This window comes from Pangasianodon hypophthalmus, chromosome 4 (assembly GCF_027358585.1).
Source record: "Pangasianodon hypophthalmus isolate fPanHyp1 chromosome 4, fPanHyp1.pri, whole genome shotgun sequence".
NCBI classification, from domain to species: domain Eukaryota; kingdom Metazoa; phylum Chordata; class Actinopteri; order Siluriformes; family Pangasiidae; genus Pangasianodon; species Pangasianodon hypophthalmus.
In genome coordinates, this window is record NC_069713.1 from 24516064 (window position 1) to 24537732 (window position 21669).

General features: G+C 39.6%; 1 protein-coding gene across 7 annotated transcripts in view; it reads right to left on the bottom strand.

Moving 5' to 3' along the window:
* Positions 1-316: 316 nt before the first annotated feature.
* slc4a2a (solute carrier family 4 member 2a) overlaps positions 317-21669 on the bottom strand; it is a 38802-nt gene continuing 17449 nt past the window's right edge. For all 7 annotated transcript variants that reach the window (XM_034303692.2, XM_034303693.2, XM_026936412.3 and 4 more), the window contains exons 4-24: positions 20986-21154; positions 20374-20633; positions 20149-20288; positions 18684-18910; positions 17874-18010; positions 16105-16285; positions 15880-16015; positions 14105-14294; positions 13903-14008; positions 13017-13201; positions 12212-12428; positions 11760-11963; positions 11336-11484; positions 9192-9386; positions 8897-9112; positions 6468-6557; positions 6046-6212; positions 4526-4779; positions 3522-3691; positions 3139-3312; positions 317-2380 (exon numbers count right to left, since the gene is read on the bottom strand). In XM_034303692.2, coding sequence (XP_034159583.2) covers positions 2300-2380; positions 3139-3312; positions 3522-3691; positions 4526-4779; positions 6046-6212; positions 6468-6557; positions 8897-9112; positions 9192-9386; positions 11336-11484; positions 11760-11963; positions 12212-12428; positions 13017-13201; positions 13903-14008; positions 14105-14294; positions 15880-16015; positions 16105-16285; positions 17874-18010; positions 18684-18910; positions 20149-20288; positions 20374-20633; positions 20986-21154 — 3648 coding nt within the window. In that variant the 3' untranslated portion in view covers positions 317-2299. The remainder of the gene's footprint in view (positions 2381-3138; positions 3313-3521; positions 3692-4525; positions 4780-6045; positions 6213-6467; positions 6558-8896; positions 9113-9191; positions 9387-11335; positions 11485-11759; positions 11964-12211; positions 12429-13016; positions 13202-13902; positions 14009-14104; positions 14295-15879; positions 16016-16104; positions 16286-17873; positions 18011-18683; positions 18911-20148; positions 20289-20373; positions 20634-20985; positions 21155-21669) is intronic.

A 21669-nucleotide genomic window follows, 5' to 3' on the forward strand; every position in this document is an offset into this window, starting at 1 on the left:
TGGTTACACAATTGCACTTTTTGGGCATGTAGTACACAGTTATAGAAGGGAATTATTTATAATGCACTATCCGGTGTCCCCAAGATGAGGATGGGTTCCCTTTTGAGTCTGGTTCTTCTCAAGGTTTCTTCCTCATGTCATCTCAGGGAGTTTTTCCTTGCCACCATCACATCTGGCTTGCTCATTAGTGTATACAATTTAAAATTTATATTTTTATTTATTTATATATTTCTGTAAAGCTGCTTTTTGATGATGTCCATTGTTAAAAGCGCTATACAAATAAAATGGAATTGAATTGAATAACACAGAACATGGGTAGAAATGTTGAGTAGCTTTATTGAGTCTGCACTGTGTATAAACACAGAGGAATTACTGCTTTCACACTGTCACATCATGGTCATTCTGATCCAGTCTCACAAATCACACCGTCTCACTCTTCACCATCATTCATACAATAACAAACAAGGTCACTTCTGCTTCATACTTATCATCAAGCAAAAGCGACTACACAGTTTCATCCGGCCCGTTTTACAGCAACATCATATTAAAAGGCACTACATCATAAGCTCAAGTGGTTGCAACACAAATGTTTTTGGCAGGAGCAAATGGAAATGTACAGTTTCATACATAAGTAAAATAACATTTTGTTCAAGATTTTTGAAGAATCAGTTTGAGTGTTATAGTTGGAATGTAAGACAGATTGCACTTGTAACAAATAATCCATCTTTTGCCTATTAAATGTTTAAAATTATGAAGTCACTGACAGACAAAGTACAAAAATAAAATTAGGCCAAAAAAGAAAAAAAAACACACATAACATGCAGAAATGTTCAAGATTTCAGCTTTGTACTGCATCTTTGGATCTTAAACTTTTTTTAATAAAGAATCACACACTACAGACTAAAATAAACAGGCATAATGTTTAAAAAAAAAAGACTTGCGTATACATGAACATTTGAATCAGATGCCTATGTTTATTTTAAAACTTGAAATAGTATTAAGATGTGGCCTATTATCATTGCCAGCCTATACCACAGAACCCTTTAAAATGTGATTCATTGACCTAACTGGCAAGGGTGAGTACCATCATCCCTTATCACTTTCACTTATAGTCCTAAACACTACTATTCATTTCAAATGATTAAAAATATATTCAGTAGCCATTTATTTCAGAATTTAGCAGATTCAGTCACACAAATGGAAGATACACACAGCCTACAGTCGACTTTTCCTATTTTGGGAATGGCTAAACTCCCTACAGCAATAATGCAGGTTTCTATACACTGGTCTCTTGATACTTTTTTGGCTTTAAATATATAAAGATATATAGAAGATAACACTAGTTACATATGTAACTGTGGTTCTGTGATCACCAGACAAGTGCCAGGGAAATTAAACATCACCTGGATCTGTTCATGTGCGTGTGCGCGTGCGCGTGTGTGTGTGTGTGTGCGCGCGTGCATACATACTGAGAACTTCCTACTAAGTCACAAAGTGTAGTATTTGCAATAAGTAATTTGTTCGATTAGTGCTGGGTCCAAATGACAGAGAACTAGTTACATACTTACAAATCATAGTTATACACTTAACTAGCATATAATTTCACCCTTCCTTAGTCTCACAAGAAGATATCAGGTGATATTAACCATCCCTGGTGGTTGGGAGAGGTGAACCAGAATTGCATGTTACTGTCAAAAACTTTGCATACTTTTCACAACAGATTTGAAATATACAGTCATTAAAGAACACTGAGTTTTGCAAAAACAACTGCTTTCTTTTCAGTGCTGGTCCGAAAAAAAAAAAAAAAAAAAAAAACACACTTGCCAATAGCTTTGCTACCTAAATAATGTTTGATAGTTGTTCAGCCTACATTAACATTTCACCCTGGTTTCAGTAAGATGAAAAATCAATAACAGAAAAAAAGCATTATGATTGGTCATAAAGTGCTTCGTGTGGGGGAGAGGGGGAGGTGTCACATTTCACACTCGCTACACAATTATACAAACCCCAGGTGTTAGTACACACTAAACCTCGTGGATAAACAACTATATACTGACAACCAGGCAACCGTTAAATACGCAAATATAGTTTTACTATCAGTTAAAATTCGAGATGGACACAAAGCTATAAAATGATTCTATAGGCATGATGCTCATGCTTCTGGGAACAGAGCTACAGTGACACAGTCACTGACTGGTCAACGTCTTACACAAGATAACGTACTGAAAAGTCTAGGATTGTATCTGTGATTCCACTCATTCACCCAGAATAAGTGTCAGTCAGAGTGGCGTGATCAGCGTCATACTGGCACGTGCATCTCCGTGTACTCGTCTTGCCCCTCCCTCGCGTTGAATGTGGGCTCTGCGTCATCTGCGTCAAGCTGTGAAAAACACACACGTGATGAGGAAAGCAGCATACAGGCACACTAAAATAAAGAGGCTTCAATTTTCAATTTTAAAGCCCTTTAATAAGCAGGCTTAATAATCGAGTGTTCTTACACCGACCTGAATGTGTGACTTTTAACACACTGTATTTTGTCACACTACTTGGTATGAATAGCAATTTGGTAAGCTGGTTATAAGTCATGTCTCCTATTCGGCTCACAAGTATTGGTCACCCTATTTACAGATCAATAACAGTAATAATAATAACAAAAGTACCTAAAATGTATGATTGTATGTTCGTCACCCCCCAACTGATTTATCGGTGCCGTAACTTTGCTGTAGAACTACTGGTACATGCGCAACCTTGTTTTTTGCCTCCATGTGCATAAGAAATCAGTTTTTATCTTCTGTCATGTGAGATCACATAGGGTAGTACTGCTGCTAATGTTCACTGTCTGTGGTCTCATTAATACTCCAATGCCTTCAAAAAAGTGTAGGCACAATATCTGCTGTGTTTAAAACCCCAGCAATGCCACAAGCACACTACCAAGGGCACCTAATGTATAAGTGTACAAGATAATCACATGTAGGTGCTGGGACAGCGTACTTAATAAACTGGCAACACAGTGTATACCATAAATAAGAAAAGGCTTTATAAATCCTTTACAAAAAACACACCAGCTCTAATCAACCAGCTGTAATGGAAACACTTCCCCATTTACAATCAGTTTTATCTACGTCGAGAAACACTCACACACTGTATCTCGCGCTGGTTGAAGATCCGCGGCAGCAGGAACCTCCTGATGGGCACGGTGAGGATAAGGACGAAGGGGAACGCTAACGAGGCCTGGGTGGACATGACAGCCCAGAGCCCAGCCAAACACACCACCTGGATCATTGTGAAAAGGTGCATCCGTAGAGTGCGCACCTGAAACAGACAGGTCATAGGTCAAGGGGATGCTCGAGCAGACTGATGCTTTATAGAAAAGCTGGGTTACTGCTGCCTCTGAGATATTAATGAGATACTGGCACTCATTGATGGTATCAGTGGGTTTGGAAGGGCTTGATGAGGAGATTCTAATGGCCATGTTTGCAGTGTTTATAATTTTTACTCCTACATCAGGAGAGCTGACTGACCTTCCGCACATACATATGGTCTGGGTGATATTTGGGAGGCATCAGCAGCAGCATCATGCGCTCAGTCAGCTGGATGCCGTTGAGGGACATAACCCCCATGTAGAGAAAAATGCCAAAGAGAACAGCGATGGGGATCTTCCTTAGCACATCCCCAATCACAATAGAAAGACCTGCAGAGTCACAGACCGTTAATGAGGCAGAGCAAAGACCTGGTTAGCATTTGAAAACAGAGATTTAAGTGAAAGAAAAATAAAAAAATATACTGTACTGTAATATATATTACATAGTTAAACATAATAATATACTGTATACACTATATTCCTAAAGGTTTGTGGACAATTGGCCATCAGAGCCATATGTGCTTTTTGAACATTCCCTTCCAGATGTAGTCCCCCTTTCACAGTTATTATAACCTCCACTCTTCTGGGAAGGCTTTTCACTAGATTTTGGAGCATGGCTGTGGGGATTTGTGCTCTTTCAGCCACAAGGGCATTAGTGAGATCAGACACTGATGTCGGGTGAGGAGCCTGGGGCGCTATTGGTGTTCTAGTTCATCCCACACCAACTTTGGGAAACCATGTCTTCATGTTCCTCACTTTTTGCACAGGGATACTGTCATGCTGGAACATGTTTGTGCCTCTTAGTTCCAGTGAAGGGAAACTGTAATGCTATAGCATACAAAGACATTTTTTGCAATAGTGTGCTTCCAACTTTGTAGTAACAGTTTGAGGAAGGTCCACGTATGGGTGTGATGGTCAGATGTCCACAAATCTGTGGCTATATAGTGTATATAGTGCATCTTCTGTAATTTCTAAAACACCAAAAAGGTGGAAGGTGTGTTTTCTACCTTCCCCCATGTTCCAGTATCACACCGAAGACACCTTAATCCAAAGTTATCTCGTCTAAACACCAATTTACTGATTTTTAGACATGTAGAGCTTTTACTAAAGCGTCAAGAAGAAAAAACACTACCACACAGACATGCCCCCCCAAGTTGAACTCACCAACGAGAATTGCTACCAGAAGTCCAGTCACTCTCTGCTCCTTTACCTCCTGGATGCGTGGTTTATCGCCGGGTGCCACAGCCTTACTCATGACAGTGAGGGCGTTGGCGTGGGTCACGGAGCGCACGGTCGCAGCAGCCAGCCAGGGCAGGCCAAACAAAGCTGAGATCCCACCCACGGCTACGATGATCAACAGATCCAAATGAAAGCCAGACCCCTTCACCAGCATCCTCTCCTTTTTACTCACAATAAGACTGAAATAAGAGACACATTCAGAGTTAGAATCTCTTAACTTTCCAAATAGATTCCAACATACATCCTTATCACATATTTATAACATGACTATACAAATCAGATGCACACAGAAAGACGGATATCATGCCAGCTTACAGAGTGACTTTTACATTTATGCAGAATTTGCTTTAAAAAAAGGCAAAGTATTGAGTACTGTCCTACCATCAAGACCTATTGAAATGTACATACAGCCTATGTGCTCTCAAACTGTAGATGTGTGCAACATCATCAGAGCAGAACCACAGTGCAGAGCAAAAACATGCACATGTAAGCAGGCAAAAATGCAATCACTAGCAATTAAACTAAAAAAAAAAAAAAAAAAAAAAAAAAAAGATGAGTACTGTAAGGTGCAGTTTCGGGAAACAAAACAGCAGGGAGTGAAAATGATATTGAGGAAGAATTTCACTTTAAACTAGATGACCATCCCAGTCCAGCTTTTTAAAATAGATTAGCGTAATCTCAAGATTAGATTTAAATGGGGAATACTTTTTTAATCCAATATCTCAAATAAATAGACTATTTAAAGACATAGAGGTACTTTTACCATGTTACATTCAGCTCTGTTTTTCCACACATTTTTACTGAATATAAACTGACATGCACTACATGTAGTACACTACGTATGGTGTACAAGGTGTTTATGTTATACCCTAAATACAGCACATGAACTGCATGTTCAATTGTGTTTTTATAAGCAAGATATCAATCAGTGTAATGTAATAAACTCCACTAAATGCTTGTGTCTATCTTAAATACATTAGTGTTTATGTCGGGCGTTGAGGTTTTTAGATGTTTTTTTTTTCCCCCAAGTACTAATCATTCAAATGACCACTGAAAACTCTGAATAATCAAAAGCAATTTTTAGGAACATTTTATCTTAATTAGGTTGCAAATTCCATCCTGCTAGCTGACACACCCTTCGCCGGAGAGCTATCAACTGGGGAAGGTTTGGCCTAACACGTAACTCCTCCAAGACATGTAAAGCCACCACTTATTTTCACAATTCCACTCATTCAACACCACAGGGCTGCTGAATGTGTGTGAAGGAGCGTGCCATCTGCCCTCTTCAGCATATGTGGAGCTATCAGACACCCTTAAGTGGTTAGGGTCGCTCTGATTGAAGGGAGAAATCAATACTAGCTGGCTGTACCATTGTTGAAATTCTAACTCAGAATCTCCTGATGATAGAGCAAGTGCTTTCAAATGAGCTACTCATTTTGGCTCACGTGGTGATCTGTGTCTCCATGAAGATGAGGATGAAAACGAGCAGGGCAGGCAGAATGCTGGCAGCCATCATCCAGACTGGGAACTGACCGTCAGAGCCCAACGGGTTGATCACCCAGCCCCGTTTCTCTGGGCTGGTCACGCTGAAGCCGTCCGGCACGCTCAGCTTCTGTAGAGAAAAAGGAGCAATAGTGTGTTCAGCTCAAAATACTACAAGTCAGAGATTCAAGTTTAGCTCAATAAATTTAGCTGCAGCTGATAAAAAAATGAATACAAAATTACAATAAAGCATCCAGTAGTAATGAAGGCCTATAATAGCCAAGTTACATGGTAACCTTCTTCTTTCCATTTGGTCAGTTATGATACAAAGTGTGCGTAAGATATACGAGAATAATGCGCTGTACTATTTTCTTTAACAACTCACCTGGGTGAAGGTGTCTTTTATGCTATAATCCACCAAAACCATGATGAAGATAGCAATGGGAACACCAAAATCTCCAATCACCCTGCGGAGCTGCACCAGAAGAGAACTTGGTTTTAGATGGACTGTAAACAGTTAACACTTCAGTATAATTCTAAACCACTATATTGTAAGATACAGCCAGGTCTAAAACAGGGGTGCACAGCTCCAGTCCCGGAGGCCCAGAGTCTGGCACAGTTTGGTGGTTTTCCTGCTCAAACACATGTACTAACCCTGGAAATTAATTGGTTAGTTGAATCAGGTGTCTTTTTTTTTTTTTTTTTTAAACCCCATTTTCTCACAGTTTGGTCATTTTGCCAATTCCCACCCACAAGCCAGCTCTCCCCAGTCACATGACCGCTACTAAACAGGGGGATCGAAGGCTAGCACATGCTTCCTCAGAGATAGGTATGGCCACTATTTTTCTGCTCATGCTACATCACAGGACAGCTAAACACACTTTGAGGAAATCATTAATGCCCCCTTCAGCTCACAGACACCCACATTTGCCTAGTGTTGCTCTCACAGGGGAGAGAGTAAAGCCACTCCTAACACCCAGAGGGCACGGCCAATTTTGCTCTCTTGGACTAGTGATCTGGTATGACTTTTAAAAGAAGGCAACTTGGAATACAAGGGCCACAAGGTGTACACCTTTCAGCACTACACAGTATGTTTGCTGGAACAACGCAAAGAGTTCAGCAAGGTACTGAGAGGAGTAAAGGTGGTGCAAAGCTCGGCAACTCACAGTCTTTAGTACCTCTGAAGAGGCCATGAAGTTTGTGAATAAAGAACTAAAGTGTTTTACAGATGTAAGACATAAGAAGCTAATTGCTTATACTGGTGCAATGCTTTTATACACTGCCCGGCCAAAAAAAAAAAAAAAAAGTCGCTGTTTAGATTTTAATAGGCAAATACATAAGAGTCTATGAATGGATCATTATTAGAGTGATTATAATGTTTCTAGTATATTATATGTCTGGCAACAGTTCTTTTAATCTTAAAAGATGAAGTGTGTAGCTTTTTAGTTCTTTAATAACCATGTAGAAAGACGCATCATGGCCATATTCCAGGATGACACTGCCAAGATTCATGAATTGGCACCTCTGAGTCCTGACCTTAACCTCAGTGAAAGTCTTTGGGATGTGCTGGAGGAGACTTTAAACAGTGCTCATCTCTTGCATTGTCAATACAAGATCTTGACCAAAAACTGATGCACTGCTTGATGGAAATAAATGTTGTGATGTTATTTCCATCAAGAGGTGCATCAATTTTTCTTCAAGATCTTGTACTGACAATGAAAGAGGTGAGCATTCTGTAAATCCTGGAATATCCTGGAATATGGCCATGATACGTCTTTCTACATGGTTATTAAAGAACTAAAAAGCTACACACTTCACACTTAATCTTTTAAAGATTAAAAGAACTGTTGCCAAACATATAACATACTAGAAACATTATAATCACTCTAATAATGATCCATTCATAGACTCTTATGTATTTGCCTATTAAAATTTAAACAGTGACTTTTTTTTTGGGCAGGCAGTGTATAACACCATTATACAAATACCTGCTTTGTTTACTCGGCCAACCAGAAAGTGCACAGACACCAAAGCAATTTAAGTAAAGGCATAGTCACAGTGAAACTATCCAAATATACAGTACTGTGCAAAAGTCTTAGGCACATGTAATGAAATTCTGTAGAGCAAAGATGCCTTCAAAAATAATGAAATCTTACTACATTTAAAAAAAAATTACTAAAAAGAGCAGTAAACAGTAAAAATTGAAACAAAATCGATATTTGCTGTGATGACCTTTTGCTTTAAAAAAAAATAGTCTCAGGTACAACTAGTGCAGTTTTATAAGGAAATGAGCTGTAAGTGTTACTGAGTATCTTGCAGAAGCAGCCACAGTTCTTCTGGAGGCTTTGACTGTCACACTTGCTTCTTATTTTTGCAGCAAAACCCAGCAGCCTTCATTATGTTTTTTGTCTAAAAAAAGTGGTCTCTTATGTAATATGCCACTTTCTTTACTGACATACAAACATTTTTTGTGTAACATTTAATTTTGCCCTTGAAAACCAATGTTTGGAAATCTAAAATGTTTTTGTAGTGACTAGATAATGTAGAAGTTATAAAATAAAAATCTTTAACAAAGTTTGTACTAAAAAAAAAAAAAATAGGGTGCCTAAGACTTTTGCACAGTACTGTACATTTCCTGAAAGAGACTTCAGAGGCTTTGTCTGTAGAAGTCTTGATTTCAACTAGCAATCTTTCTCTGTTTACATTATGCAACTGGTAACGTGAATCAGCCCTCTATTCCTTCTTTCTCCTTGTAATATGTCTCATTCTAACAATCCTAAAAAAAAAAAAAAAAGTGTGGTATCAAAATCTTACGCTGCCAGGGAAGAAGGCGCTGTTCTTAAATTTGCGCAGGTAGAAGGCAATGAAGAAGGTTCCTGACATTAGCACGAGGGACAGCAGGGCTGTATTGGGCTGGTTCAACACTTTCCCAGGTATGTCTTGAGTTCTGCTGGAGTTGACCAGGAACTCTGGTGTAGTGTCATTTTCTGCTGTGCTGTTGCAAGAGGTGAGAGGGTGGTCTTTGAAGATCTGAAAAACAAATGAGGACAAGTGTGAAGATCTGCAAAATGATGGTTATGGTTTATCATGAAAAGAGAATGAGTTTTACCTTGGCAAGCTTCGCAAAGGTCTCATAGATGAAGATTAGGGAGATGAGAAAGGAGAAGATCTCCTGCGTGAAGCGGGAAACAAAACGCACCAGGAAGCTTCCCTCAAAGGCCACAATAACCACCACGATAATTACCAGCCAAAACCCGATCCATACCCGTCCCGTCAGGTACTCCATTCCATAGGACGTACAGAACTGTCACAAATATATAGGGATTAAAGTGGAAACATTCCCCAGGACAAATTTTCTAGAAATAAAGGAGGTAAATCTCTTTAAACATTTAGTCTCATTAATTCCACACCATCATTTGTAATTTCAGTAATTCCTATTAACATTCACTGGTGCTAGTGTGTGAGTAATGCTGCTTTCAACTTGAGGTTGCAGCTTGTAATTCCCAACCTCCAACCAAGAAAAGCCAAAGAAAACACCCCCCTCAACTTGAACTTCCTACTTCACTTTACGGTAGTCTTCTCATCTACGAGTTCCGTCAAATCAACATGGCTGCACACAGCATCGGAAATAAACAAAGTAGAGTTATGCTGTATATACAAATGTTTTCTGTAGATCAATCAATATACAGACATATTCGCTTGTTAAATGTATAGCACTGACTATACAGATCGCTGTTTTGAGGAGAAAATATACATCACTCAACACAATTATCTGGCAAGCTTGTTTTTTTTTCTCCCCACTCTGTGTATAGAATGTGCCGAGGTCGAAAACGACTCGATTCCGACCTGCGAATCACTGCTTACAACGGACAGGATAAGGATAAAAAAACCTGAACATAAAATATATACAGTATCCATTTATACCACAGCACTGTCTTAATTCTCTATTCTGATTGGTCAGAAGGTGGCGATTAACATTTTATAACAGCAGGTTATGAAAACAATAGCTGTACCACATGTTTTTGTTATTAATGTGCTCATTCTGATATGTTACAATTCCTATAGTAACAATTTACACAGGGAATTGTATTATGGACACTCCACTTACAGTTTGAAAATGTGTGTAACTGTTGATATGATGAATTTCTCTGTGAACAGACATTCATTTAGCTTTTTTGGAAGGGGTCTCCGGTATCATTTTGTAATGTTCAGAAGTAACCCTGTAACTTTATGTCTTCAGGACGGTGGGCTTTGCAGCTTCTTGGTTATATGCTGCTGGTTTGTCTTATAAACCTCAGAAGAGACTGGTGAGGAAACGACTGTTTAAAGCTCTTATAACATATAACTGTTAACAAACTATCTTGTTTCACGGACACTCCACAACATTCTACATATCCATAAATTTCATATACAAAGTATTAAATTTTGCTCTTTAACAAATAAAAATTATTAGGGCAAATTTCTGTGATATGAGGGGAACAAAACACTTCAGGATATGTTGTTATTTGGAAAAGAATTCACTTTGAGACGGTAACAATAACTGCTTCGCATTCGGTCGCATCATTGTTGATTATTTTCCTATAACAGCATGCCCTTCATGTTTTCTTCCTTACATATTACACAGTAGATATTCCACATCCTACAGCCTCAGAAACACTATGTTTGCAGCACTGACGAAGAGCAGGAAATATCCTGTTTGACTGAAAACTTTATGTACTATGCTGGATTTTGTACATTTAGTACATTTGAGAATGACATTTAGATCACCATGATCTGAAATTCAATATGGTCACAAAGCACTTTATTTAAAGTGTACACTACAGGGTGTCCCAAAAGTCTGCATACATAGGGGAAATTAATAAGTTTTAGCAAAATGTCTTTCAAAATTTCTCATTCTTCGTTTATATTATATATATATTTTTTCAGATAGCCTTTAAGAATGCCTTTGACAAAAGAAGAATGTATTGAAATCATTCTGATGGCTGGATCGGGAAGCTGTCGCAAAGTTGCATACAATTACATGCATAACGCCAGATGCGTTAACACGAGTTCATCATGAGTGGGAGAGACGACTCCGTGTGTGTTCACAAAGAAATGGCAATCATGTAGAGCATGTTTTGTAAATAAAGTTACATTTTGCTAGAAAAGTGTTCATTTCCCCTATGTATGGAGACTTTTGGGACACTCTGTAATGACGTTTATGTGCATATGCAAAGGAAAGCTGTTGAAATATTGATGCATGAAAATACTCACAGAATAGAACGCCTCTTCAAACACTAACACAGGTCCAGAAAAGCCAACCACAAGGAGGGGCTGCGCTCCAAGCAGACAAAACAAAATCCCCTGTACTGCAGTGGCCACGATTAACTCCGATACACCCATCAAGCCCTCAGTCTTATCACCTGCAGGGGGTTGTATGAAAACATCTCAATAAGCATACCACTTACACATTGTGATATTTCAATTTATACATGGTTTAGTCAAATTGATTCTTTTGCTAATATTAAGGTTTCTTCTGAAACAAAGGGAATGTTGTCAGGAAGAATGAACGAGTGACTGACTGACTGACTGACTGACTGACTGACTGAATAAATAAATAAATAAATACATACATACATACATACATACATACATACATAAACAACCAAACAAACAAGCATCCCAGGCATCAACTGACCCAACAGTCCTCCAAAGGTAATGGCAGGAGAGAGGGCAGCAAAGTAAATGAATATGACAGCAGCCATGCACTGAGGGTTGAGGGCATCTTTAAAATCACTGAGGTATTTGGGGTAACGGTTGCGTGCATCTCGTATGGCCCCACCAAACAGGCGTCCCGTCCTCCGCAGGGGGTCGTCTACGGGTTTACTTGGGGGCAGAAGAGCTGCACAAAAGCACAGGCATAGACAATGAAAGACAAACTGATGAGATTGTAAGATCATTAAATATGTATAATAAGTAAAATTAACAATCTTAGGCATGTCAGTAATTAAAAAGTATAAAAGATAGATAGTTTATCTCTTTAGCTACAATCTCTCTTTGTTGGCTACAGTGCATGAACTGCACGAACGTGTGGTTTTCATAGCAGGCTTTCAAAAAAGTCTAAGTGTGTGTGTTCTTGCATGTATTTACCCTCATCCTCAGGCCTCTTGGGTTCTTTGGCCTGTAATTTGACCTCTTGCTCGTGTCTCTTGCGCAGCATCTCTCGCTGGAATCGAGCCACAGAGTGCAGCAGCTCGTCACCTCCTACCTCTGATGGAGGAAGCACGATGCTGCAGTCCAGAAAGCTGTTAATGGCGGTCAGCAGGTCCCCACGCTCATCTGCCAAATATGCTGCCTCATGAAATTGCTGTCAAGACAGAAAACACAAGAGCTGCTTAACAATCCCCAGGGCTGTAACGTAATGGAGTACAAAGATTTCCTTTTCCTTGAGTACAATTTAAAATGTTTTACTTCTTTAATTAAAGTACACTTTTCATTAATAGAGCTCATTTAGACCTACTTTTACTCCGCTACATAAATGTTGATCAAAACATTGAAATCATTTTGTTACATTTTCCAACAAACTACTGGACATACTAAATGGATGAAAATGATCACTCAGTCAGGTGGGTTGTTTAATTATATTTCATGACAAATATTTTCAGGAAAAACTGAAACAAATTGCAACATGCTGCAAATTATCCATGCATTCATTAAAACCAATATAAATGTAATGTGTAACCAACAGTGTATTTTCATCATGGACGTATTTACAGGGTTAAACATTTGCATTTTAAAAATAATGTGGCTCATACAAAATCCTGTCGTCTTAGAATAATTAAGATATAAATCTATCGATCTTGTTTTTAAACAAGTTGCTCCGTCTGGGCCAAGTTCCAAAATATTTGCTTCCGTGCAGATAAAGTCAACAGTTAACCACTTGCTCTTAGCTTACTTTGTCAGACATCAGGGTGGATATGGAGCGCCCGATCTGGTGGTAGTCCATGTTAGCGATGGGTGGGCCGAGGAGGACGAACATGAAGCGCACTGGTATCGGCACCTCCAGCACCGACTCCAGCAGCACCGCCTCCTGCAGCCGCACAAAAGCCATGGACGGCTGGTCCAGGAAGTCCACCCTGCCTGTGGAGATTCAGGTTAACATTCAGTCGTGCCAGTAAATCAAGAGTTTAATACAAAACCACACCAGATGTTTCATTCCAGGTGTTCTCTTGGGATACCTGTCTACATAGCACCACCACAGCCCTGTTTATATAGGCCTTATTCTTTTTATTAGTTATTATATTGCTTATTTTTGTATATTTTTCACTCCGTTTGTATTTTAGTAATATTTTTTAAATGTCCTGATTTATTCTGTTTTGCTTTAAATTTCTTTAACAAAATGGGACACAGAGAAGTCTTCAGGTTGGAGGACTTGTGGTTCCTCAGTAACATAAATTTGTTATTTGTGCTTATAAACTTTAAGAGAAAGAAAAAAGATGGCTGATTAAGGAACAGCTGTTTACACCTGCTATAACTTCAGTAATAACATGAACTTGTTTCATGGATGTTCCACAACATTAAATGTAACTATTAATGGAAAAAAAAAATGAGTGTTGTTCTTTAGTAAACGAAAAATTGTTAGTGTTGACAAAATGCTGTGGTATAAGAGTATAAGAGAAACACTTCAGGACATGCCGTTATTGGAACATAATCAACTTCAGGTTGGTAACAGTAACAGTAACAGTAACTGCCACGTCGGGCCGCATCACGTCACCCTGTCGTTGCGTATTAATGATATGTGTAATGCATTACGCATCATCATCATGTGAAAGCCAACTCACCCACAAGCACGACGGTGGCCTCTGCATTTTCCGGGATCTTTTCCAGAAGCTTGAGCTCGTGCTTAGATTTGGATTTGTGCAAGCCCAGCACTAGAGGAGTATCTTTCTGCAGAGACACAGAGGATCAGTTATATACAGATACACACACATGGAGTGTGTATCAGACACAGAGACATGTACAGGACTAAACTACATGCTGTACCTCGTTCTTGTCGACGTCGACGGAGGAGTGGGAGTCAGGTTCAGTGGTTCCTGCTATGAGCGGGTCAGCGGCAGAAGGTTCTGGGGGGGCGACATGGTTGTTGCTATGGTGATGAGGCATTAGAGAGGTGAGACTCGCCGCCGAGATGTTCCTGTGGAATGAGTTGTGTTCCTTCCCATCACTCGGGTGACTGAAATGAGAGAAGAGTTTCAGTCATGCCATGGAGCATGTAGCAAAGTCTGTGTTCGACTAGTAGTACTAAGCAAAGGCTACAGAGCTCCTGAAATCTTCTGACAGTCATCCAAAGGGTTCATGGGTTCTACTATAAACAATATATTACAGTATTCACAAAAAACCCAGATGTTACCTTGCACGGTTATAGTCCTGACATGCTAATTGTATTACAAGTGTGGAAATTTACAGACATATACCAATAATATCAACTTCATAAGTGGTCATGATAATTACAAAACCTAGCATGTGCTGTAAGTCCAATTAATTTATTTATCATTATTGCTGCTATAACATTCAGCATAAAGCTAGCATGTGACTCTGAGATCTGCATACACACCACACATACACTAGGATGCTGCTTTATTTTTCTTTGCACTTACTTTGCAGCGTATTACTTCTTGGTTTTTCAACTTATTTGTGTTAATGTTTATGCACTACGGTTTGAAAGGGTCCTTTTTGCTGCTAAATCACTCTAGCACTTGTATAAACCAGCTTCAGTCTTTAGTCTCTTATCTTTAGTCTCTAGTCTCTTATCTTTAGTCTCTAGTCTCTTATCTTTAGTCTCTAGTCTCTTATCTTTAGTCTCTAGTCTCTTATCTTTAGTCTCTAGTCTCTTATTTCTTTTTATTTCTTATTCATTTCTGATTTTAAATTTTAACTTTAATTTACTATTTAATGCACAGTCTAAAGAGGAGTAGGCCAGGATTCCAATATATACTGTATATAATTGTGTATGTGACAAATAAAATCTTGAATCTTAATTCTTAAAATCTTGAATCTAGTTTTTCAGGTAATCAATCCTTGCAAACTGTCTAGGTGCTGTGTATCACTTCATCTTCAACTGACTCTCCTACTCATAAATTTATGACTTATATTGTACATTAGTGATTCACAACATCATCTTATAGCTGTATGTAATGTCTAGAGACAAAGACACAAACCTGAAAGAAAAATTGTCTTCGATATTAGTTATTATTATGACGCTAAAACACTTTAAGTCACTTAAGTAGCTGTCACTTGTCCAGTATATGACTGTAATAATATGGCCACGGCAACTCATGTTAATCAAATACATTTAGATTTTTCTAATTACTGATTTTTTTTTAATGTCCCAGTTGACTGTAAATCTTCAGACACAAGTGCATGAAGGACTTGCGTAAAAGAAAAAATAAATCTAAAAATAATAAAAATAAAAAAGTCATCCATCCATCCAATAATCCATCTAAAAAATAAATGTGCCAGAAAGGGTTCTTTAAAATGATGCAAAAAACAATGTTTTTTTTGTTTTGTTTTTGTTTTTTGTTTTTTTAAAAAAAAAGAAAATTTAGGTCTATGATTCTTTAGCAATTTTTCTTCACATTCCAGTGAATTACATAATCATTCCCACCAATAACAGTGACACTTTAGTAGGATCTTTTTCAATTCTCTGTCACAAACGAGAATAGTTCGATGCAGCAATGAAAAAGTTGTTTTGATAACGAAAAGCTTTCCTCTAGGGAACCATTTCTGGCCCCTTTATTTTCCTGAGTGTTTGTGCTGACCTGTGTTTGAGCAGCAGTGCTCGGAGCACGTTGGCTCTGTCTTCTGCTCGGATCTGGTCGGAGATGATCATCTGTTCCACCACCTGATGAGCAATGCCAGGCAGCGTCCTCTGGTCCAGGTCGAGCAGTACGACACCTGCCCATATACACCACTCTCATGATCTACTCTCACGCATCTGGTGATAATGTATATCCTTATGTAAGGATGTGGGTGTTCATGCTCACCGTGTGAGATGGTCCTACGCAGCTCCAGCAGGCTGCGGAATGACAGCGAGGCTACGTGTGGTTTGCCCCAGCGGTCCGTTTCCTCCTCCACATCCTCCTCAAACTTGATCCAGCGGGCCGTCTCTCTCCACTGCATCTCCTGATTCTTATCCATCACCAGCTCGTTCAGCTCCACAAACACCTGGCAGACAATTCACGCAGACAAGTCACACAAGGATTATTAATATGCCGATAAATTTATGTATAAACAGATTTTAATATTCACACATAAAATGAGTCTTTTTAAAATATATATCCTTACAATTTTAAATAATAATCCTGGTTTCACTGGTTTAAAATTTATGAGTTTAACATATAAATAGTGCTTTGATCAAGTTGTATTTGAGCCCAAACACAACAGAAACAATAAACTAACACATAGCACACACATGCACATTCTGTAGATAGTTAATAACAGATCACAGAACAGATTTTGCTTTAACCGGTTAAGCAAAAAAAATAAATAAAAAAAACCTCATTGTTACTTAAGGCAAAAGTTTACACCCCCATGATTTTTAAAAGTAAAAATGTACTCATGTTTTATCAGTATATCTACAATTCAAAAATAAGATTCCAAAATATTAAAATGAAATCGATGTAGATGGATCCCGCAACAAGGCTCCAAAACCTAACGTGAAATCAGTAGAAAAATAAGAAAAGGTTTTGTCATGGTCCTGATTTGAAGAAGGCAGTGGGAGACACGTGGCTCTTATTAAAGATATGTCAAGAAGAATGTGCAAATCCTGCTCAAGCAATCTGGAAAAGTTATTATGTCAGGATGAATGTGCCAGGGGTTACACAGATCAAAGTTTGACCATTTTGTTACTTTTAATAATGAAGGAACAGGAAAAAAAATGGTGTTATTGCTATAAATATGATTTCTTTGTCTTCTTCATTTTGTCTGAAGGTTATACAAACTTTTGCGCCCAATTCTAATATTATACCATATTATAATATTATAAATTAGGGCTGCGTATTCTGGCTACACATTAAAACTGCAATATATAAAACCAACTAGTGAACCCAGGGTTAACATGTCACACTGTACTGTAAACACGGCATTAATTTGACTAAAATTTCTTTTTCTTTTTTTTTGGGCTCACGGTAAAGCCGCAATTGATTGGAGCTCGGGCAGAATATTTAAAGTGCTCACGCAACACAGTAATAAATTATGGTTTGCTAAAGCGCTCTTTTGCATACTGCAGGCTTCTGTGATATCAGTATGGCAAAGACAACAACGATTAAAAAATCTATATTTATATTTATATATATATCTATATATATACACAAAGCTGAACTCTGAAGCCCTACAATTGTTTGGGGAACCGTACTGACAAACACACCGCCAGTCCTTGTTTCATCTAAACACACACATTAAACACAGGTAATTCTAGGTGTGATGTTAGAAGTGAGTTTGTAAAACTAAACATGCACAAGCCTAAGCAAAACCGGTGGTGTCCCAAACCACTCAAACGTGCTCTGAGCAGCCGTACCTGGAGCTGCTGGACTGTGTGAGCCCTGCTGTAGTCTGCTGCGTGACACAACAACCTTCTCTGATAAAAAAACACAGCAGCCCGTGTAAGCCAAAGTGCGCTTCACCTTAGTCACTTATCACTGCCAGTGTGCTTCCTAAACTTATCCTCAGTACAGGACAAGGAGCTGAGGAAATCCTGCCTCTTACTTTTACTTCCTCTATAAAATGCATGATGATAATCACTGAAGTGACTCACCTCGTGTGGGGTTCTGTCCAGTTTACGGCTGCGGCCGCTCGGTTCCTTGTGGTCCTTGCTGATGTGAACCACCTGCCCCTTACTGCACTTCCTGACCAGGTGACGCCGTACGCCAGGGACATCTTCAAACCGGTGACCTGACAGGGGCCACAGTGAGTAATAGAAGGACAAAGAGAGAGTGCAACATGACCATGCCTAGAAAGGTTAAATGAATAATACATACCGAACGTTAGGTTATGATGATGCAGATGAGATTAGCTACAATCGATACACGTATCATACATCATATCACTGAATCTGTTAACGCATGTGATCTAATCTCTCGCCTCAGCCTTCTGACGTAAAAACATACCTCCTCCTGTCTTCAGAGTCAAAATGAACTATTGTTCTTTTGCCTGGTTTTCTTATTCTGTCCCTCCCTCTCTCAGACACACACACACATACACACCATACAAATGTGATAGAAGTGTGTACAATTGGTGTGGGAAGCTTTGCATGCTTACAAATTGCCCAAATTCCTGAATCACTGCCACAAATGGTGAAAACATTGTCATTTATTCAATGACAAAAAAAACAAGCCTGCAGATCAAAGCGGCTTTTGTATTAATATGAAAAAGAAGTCAGATGGCAACAAGAAAACAAAAGCTATCCCCGAGAATGTCTGAGATGTCTGTGATCACAATACGTGACCACGTGAACTACAGTCACTGAGAAGAATTCATTCATGTTGCATGTGCATACACCTAGTGCTTAGATCTATCTCACACGCACGCATGCACGCACGCACGCACGTGCACACACACCACTTACTCTTCATGCCGTCCAGGTCGACGGTGGCCAGCATCTGTGCTTCGCTCTCATCAGTCGGCATGTGTTGGTAGTGTGTTAGTTCAGTGGCTGTCACATCTCCTGTGCGCCGGCGCTCCTGCAGGTCGTAGCTGCGCGCCAACCTCGAGCTGGCATCAGGGGACGTGAGCGGGCACCCCGACGGAACAGACGCCGTCCTGCCATTGGGCTGGACGCACACGCTGTCGCTACTGCAACAGAGGCCAAGCTGACTATTTAAAACATTACATGTAAATGTATATTTGAACGAGGCCAGAGCCAGAGGTTGCTGTGCGCAGGACCCCAACCCCGCCCACTCCTGCGGTTATTTCTGCTTTTACATGCCCACAATATTTTCTAATGTGCTTGGTTGATCTCCAGAAAAAATTTGCATAAACAAATAAACCATTTCAACACTATTAACAGGGCGTCTCTTTTTAATAAACACAATAAACAGATTAAATACAAGCTCACACTAGGGATCGGACCAAAAATGAGCAAAATATGCCTAGTGAAATCACTTTGGAGTGAATTCATGTGAATTTGTAAACTTTGGAAATCTGAGCCAGTTGAAAACAAGATTGTGGAATATGCTCTTTCTTAAAAAAATTAAATCTGGTTATTATTAAGGCATCCCTGGACGTATTCTGATTCTCTGTACAAAGTGTTTAGTATATCACATTAGAGAACCAGATCAGACATGGGGATTGATCAGGAATGATGTCATCACATTTGCAGAATGTAAAAAGGAGACAAAGGCAGCCATCACTTTGGTCTGATTTAAGCGATCGATAATCCAATCCAACTTCATCCTAGTTTCATACTTTGTCGATTCTCTAAGCTATTCTTTGGACTTTGTGCAATACAGCATAATGCTAGCTTGTGCACTTAGCTATAAGCTAGCTCTTGAAGTTAGTATCTTTATGCTAGCTCTGTAAATTATGTATATAAGCTATACATCTCAAACATCAGAAAACTGCACTCTGTAAATACCAGATAACTGTGTCCTTTACAGCTGCTTGGACAGTGTAGGGGTGCCTTTTCTTTTGGGAATTATACCTTTTTCCTGTTTTTGGTTAGGCAGGGTGAAAGGAAAGGAATAGGAAAGATAGTTTTAAAAAAATCTCAGTTAGCCACATTGTTTTGTTTATTATTTTGCAGATCTTCCAGTAGCAAGCTTCTTTTCCGTATTCGTCAATATATTTGCGCCAAAACAACAAATCTGGTGTCTGGACTCTTTGATTTATGTTGCAACCCTCACTTGGCACAACAAACCTGATATTTTAACTTGTTTTAAGATATATGCTTGCCCACTCCCACTCATACGGGAGTAAACACATCCCGCCCCCACAAGCTTGCTGTTGGATCCTGCGTGAGCTCAGATCCAGAGCACACTTTTGGTTCATGGAGATCATATCCAGAATGATTCTGTGTGTGTGTGCTCACTCACTCAGTTGTAGTGGCATCCTCAGGGCTAGTGCTGCTCTTGTGTAGTGCTGACTCGGGGACGATAGCGAGCTGGCGAGCTGGAGTACTCTGGTTATTTTTGACCACAGTAGTGACATTGGAGTCTTCATCACACACAAAGAACTGTGGAGGAAGCACACGGAGGGACTCACGGATAATCAGGATTGTGTGTCACTCTGTAGGAGTGTGTACCTGTGTGTGTGAATACCTGCACTGGTTCTGTGTGAGCATCTGTATCGGTGTCAGGTGTAGGCGTGGTGGTGTTGCCTTCCCCATCCTGTGGGCTGCAATGGTCCTCCTCTACTTCCTCCTCTTGCTCATCCTCCTCTATGGTGGGAGCTCCGCCGCTGCTGGCCGAGCCCCTCCTCCTCCCGCTCTTCCTCTTGCGTCCGCCCTTTTTCCCCCGGCTCTCAGAGGGCAGCCGTTTGGATAGCGGGTGATGGATATGCAAGGGCAAGTGGCGGTGGCCTGAAAATTGCGCAAGCACCAGTTCAGAAAAAGCGTTAATGTCTATCATAACGTTTCTGATGCGGCTCATAGAAATAAATCTTTCACTGGACTAAATGACACAGACAAGATTAACACAAAAAAAGTGAAAAAAAAGTATAAAATATGTAAAAATGATTGTCTTGTTTATAAAGCCTTTATAGCTTAGTTGGATTTGAAATTAAAAGAAAAAAAAAGACGTATGTGGTAAAGAGAGTACTGCGTGATGAGATTGATTTCATCAGTGTTAATGAGCGACATGCAGAAAATGACGATATCAGAAGGACGATTTCCTTCTGGAGGATGAAGCGCTGGTTTGTGCTGGTGATCTTACCTTCTAAGTCCTCCTGGTTGAAGGTGCGGTGCTGCTCGGCAGGTAGCCGCGGTGCTGGGGAGAGGATCTGCTGGAAGCGCTGCACTCCCAGAGTCTTATTCAGGTCCCCGTCATCTTCGTCATCAATGTGGTCACCATGCCGACGGGGAGAAAGGGGCACTGCAGCCGGCTGAGGAGAGAGTAGAGATGAGGAGAGAGACATTTCAGACTGTGCTTCCATACAGGCGTCACTGCCTTTCTGCAGTTTCTGGTTAAGACCCAGACGCATTATAATGCATAACACTAATAAACATACAACTGAAATACACACAGATAAAATGATGCAATAGCCAGCAACCGAGCCTAGAGGGAGACAAAATGTCCACTTGAGTCAAAATGAGTGCATTCCAGCAATTCTTTAACAGTGAAAACACTTATATTTCAAGAACAAAGTAACGTGTGACATAGTATACATCCACAAAAAAAAAAAAGTTATTCACTTTCTCTCCATGTCCTAAACACCAGAATTACAATAAAGTCACTCAGCTTCCAGGTGTTGGATTTTTTGTCATACACAGCTGTATTTCTCGGTGGTGTAGGTGCAGGACAGCTGAACCTCACTCAGTGCAGTTTAAGGACTTTCTCTCTCTCTATGAATATTTTTTCTCACTATCCTTCATATGTTGTTTTAGGAACTCAACAGGA